Genomic DNA, 4,087 nt, shown 5'->3' on the forward strand with positions numbered 1-4,087 from the left:
ACTTGAGTATTGCAGGTGTATTGTTCGAAGTATTGCAGATAAAACAAAACTCAGGGACCTAATAGAGGTACCAGGCTCTCATGATGACATGTCAGTCAACTGCCAGCTGGAGATGGTGCAGAAAGTAGGTGCACACTTCCCGATGGCGTCAGAAAGTGTGACCCTTCCAGCCAATGGCAAAGAAGTTTAGGAAAGTGACTTGCCCATATAAAAGGCACTTTCCTAAACACTTCTCTCTAGTTTTTGCAACTTGATAAACACTTTTCAAGAATTCTTGCAAAGGCTAATACAAAGCAAAGGCAGAATCATTCCTAGGACAACAACAACATCTGGAGCTTTTCGTCTAGTTGTTTAGGAATTTATTCTCTTGTTCTTGAATTTTAAACCACTCCTAAATCTATAAAGGAATTGGTGTGTTGTGTTTAAAGTCTAGGTTGTCCAGGTGGGATAGCTTAGTGGGTAGATTGTTTTTCTACTTTGGCTTGTTGAGCAATAGAGGTCTATTGCTTAACGGTAAGATTGATAACTCTTTCTTACATTTGGTGTAATCGTGTTTCGCTTTTGCTTTTGAAGATTAGTGAAAACGATTGAAAATCCTGTGAGACAGGTTGTGGTTTTACTCCCTTAAGCAAGGAGGTTTCCACGTAAAATCATTGTGTTGATTTTACTGCATTTAACTTTCTGGTAATTTTCTGAAGTAAAGTAAGGGACCTGATCCATTACTCGTAAAGTGAAGGCATACATTCTATCAAGTGGTATCAGAGTAGGCACTACCTATTTGGTTAACACCAAGGAAGTGATGTTATTCTAAGAATGGCAGCTCCACTTAACCTCGAAGAAGGTCAGTCATCACACAGACCTCCTCGTTTCAATGGACACTTCTACAGTTGGTGGAAAGTTAGAATGCACGACTATCTCATGGCTGAAGATAGCGAGTTATGGGATATTATACTAGATGGACCCTTTGTTCAAATGATGGAAGTAGAGGATGGAGAAAGGACCATTACTGTTCCAAAGCCCAGGCAGAAATATGATGATGCTGACAGGAAAAAGATTGAAAAGGGTTTCAAAGCTAAAACTCTTCTGGTCTGTGGGATAGGACCTAATGAGTACAACAGAGTGTCAGCCTGTGAGTCTACTAAAGAAATTTGGGATTGCTTGTTGACTGCACATGAAGGAACTGAACAAGTCAAAGAATCCAAGATTGATATGCTCACCTCACGATGTGAGAACTTCAAAATGAAGGAAGGAGAAACTATATATGACATTGTTCACCAAGTTTCTTCTATTACAAATGAGCTGCGAAGTTTAGGTGAACCTATAAGCATGACCAAACAAGTCAGGAAAGTGCTTCGAATTTTTCCAAAGTCTTGGGAGAGCAAAGTTGATGCCATTACTGAAGCTAAAGACTTGAAGGTGCTGACCATGGATGCCTTGATTGGCAATCTTAAAACACATGAGATGAGTCGAAACTATGATTTGTCAAAAAGGGAAATCAAGAAGGACAAATCATTGCTGTTGAAGTATAAATCAGATGAAGATTCAAGTGATGATGATGATATGGCATATCTCATCAGTAGATTTCAAAAGATTGTGAGAAAGAACAAAATGTATAAAAGAGGAACAAATGGGACTCGAAATGCTGCTCAAGGAGATACTTGCTACAAGTGTGGAAAATCTGGACACTTCATCAGAGAGTGTCCTTTGCTCAAGAATGAAAACAAGGAACATAAAAAACATAGGGATGACAAAGAAAACAAAAGGGACCTGGTACTTGGAAACAGAGATCGTAAAGCTGCTGCTGATATGGTTGTCAAAAGAGCTCTTGATGCATGGGGGGATTCTTCAAGTGATTCAGAAGATCCTGATGAGTGAAAAGATGTGTCTATGGTTGCTGTGCATGAGGAGGAAATTGTCTTCAATGAAATGTTTGCTCTCATGGCACACACAGAAAATGAAGAAGAGGACAATCAAGTAACTCTTCTTGACATGAAAATTGACTTGGATAACTATTCTCTTAAGAAATTAAGAACCTTGGCAAAAGTCATGCTAGATTCTGTGATAGATTTAACATCTGAAAGAGATGCCATGAATGCTGAACTTGAAATTTTAACTAAAAACAAAGTTCAATTTGAAGAGACAATGGAAAGAATGGTGTCTCTAGAGTTAAAAAATTCTGAACTTAAGCATCAGTTGTGTCAGTTTACTGAAGAAGCTGAAAAACTGAATGGAAAGCCAAACAGTTTGCAAGTTAAAATTCAAGAAAAATTGAAAAACTCCGAGACAAATCTCAGATTGTCACTTGAAAAGAATAACAAATTAGAACAGGATGTTGTGAAACTTAAGGAGGAACTTGAAAAATCTCTTAAGTGGACCAAATCCTCAAAACTGCTGTCAAATGTGACAAGTCAGAGTAATTTCAATAAGAAAGGACTAGGAAGTCTGAACATAAGTCCTCCTTATAATCCTCACAGTAAGTATGTGTTTGTGTCTGACAATCTGTTGTGTTAGCTGGAAAAACTCATGTGAAAGATACTCTAATTATGCTGAAAGACAGAATGTACCAAATGAGAAACTTGGTCCTAAAGAACCTGTCTCAACTCACAGATTTTCAAAGAACAAATCTGTTCCTGCTCCTAGGTCCTTTGTTAGAAAGATTTAAAGTCTACCATATTGAACCAAGTACAATCTGATCACTCCTTTGTCTGCCTACAGGGAACTCAAGCTGAAATGGGTTCTCAAGCTTAACAAGTGATTTTTGGTGCAGATGAGTGAGAGGGGCAGCAGTCAATGTTGGTATATGGATAGTGGCTGCTCTAAACATATGACTGGTGATGTAAAGAACTTCCTCTCACTCAAGACCCTCCAAGGTGGAGGTGTCTCATTTGGTGATGGCAAGAAGGGGTACATTTTGGGAGTTGGAAAAGTAGGAAGATCTCTTGAAGATTCAATTGACAATGTTTACCATGTGGATGGGTTGAAGTACATCTTGCTAAGTGTGTCACAAATCTGTGACAAAGGAAATGAGGTCAAATTTACTTCTGAAAAATGCACTGTGGTGAGTTTAACTACAAACAAGGTAATTCTCACTGCACACAGAAGTAAAAATATGTATGTGTCAAACTTGGAAATCTCTCATGGAGATGACTTAACATGTCTCAGTGCTCAAAATGAAAATGCTGATCTCTGGCATCGTAGGCTGGGACATGTGAGTTCATCTTTATTGAATAAGTTGATTTCAAAGGACCTGGTCCGAGGGTTGCCCAAAATGAAGTTTGCTGAAAATAAAATATGTGAAGCTTGTGTTAAAGGAAAGCAAATCAGATCATTATTCAAGCCCAAGAATCAGATTACATCATCAAGAACCTTAGAGCTGCTTCACATGGACCTCTGTGGACCCTTGAAGGTTCAAAGTAGAAATGGAAAGAAGTACATCTTGGTGATTGTTGATGACTTTTCAAGATACACCTGGACGAGATTTTTGAGATCAAAGGCAGAGACAACTGATGAACTGGTGGTATTCTTCAAAATGATTCAAACCAAATTGAATCAAGTTATTTGCAGCATTAGATCTGATCATGGCACAGAGTTTGAAAACTCAACATTGGATAGATTCTGTATGGAAAATGGTACAAGCCACAACTTCTCTGCTCCAAGAACTCCTCAACAAAATGGAGTGGTGGAGAGAAAGAATAGAACCTTGGTGAACATTGCTAGAACTATGATTATTGAATCAAATCTTCCTCAAAGTTTCTGGGCTGAAGCTGTTAACACAGCATGTCATGTTACCAACAGGTGTCTAATAAGAGCTGTGTTGAACAAGACTCCATATGAACTGCTCAACAACAGGAAGCCAATGCTGAACTATCTTATAGCTTTTGGATGCAGATGTTTTGTGCTGAATAATGGGAAGGATGATCTGGGAAAATTTGATCCCAAAAGTGATGAAGGAGTATTTGTTGGATATTATTCATCCAGCAAAGCCTACAAAATATTCAACAAACGAACACAATGCATTGAAGAGAGCATTCATGTTGTGTTTGATGAAAATGGAAGCTTGAAGAATGATGGATCACATGATGATTAT

The 4,087-nt window shown here is 38.3% G+C and overlaps 1 protein-coding gene across 1 annotated transcript; it reads left to right on the forward strand.

Annotated features, from left to right (window-relative positions):
* The first annotated feature begins 813 nt into the window (after positions 1–813).
* Positions 814–1,875, forward strand: LOC138337932 (uncharacterized). The gene has a single exon (XM_069288376.1). The coding sequence runs from the start codon at positions 814–816 to the stop codon at positions 1,873–1,875; it is 1,062 nt and encodes a 353-aa protein (XP_069144477.1).
* Positions 1,876–4,087: the final 2,212 nt, after the last annotated feature.

Source organism: Solanum lycopersicum, chromosome 8 (assembly GCF_036512215.1).
Source record: "Solanum lycopersicum chromosome 8, SLM_r2.1".
In the NCBI taxonomy this organism is placed as follows: Eukaryota; Viridiplantae; Streptophyta; class Magnoliopsida; order Solanales; family Solanaceae; genus Solanum; species Solanum lycopersicum.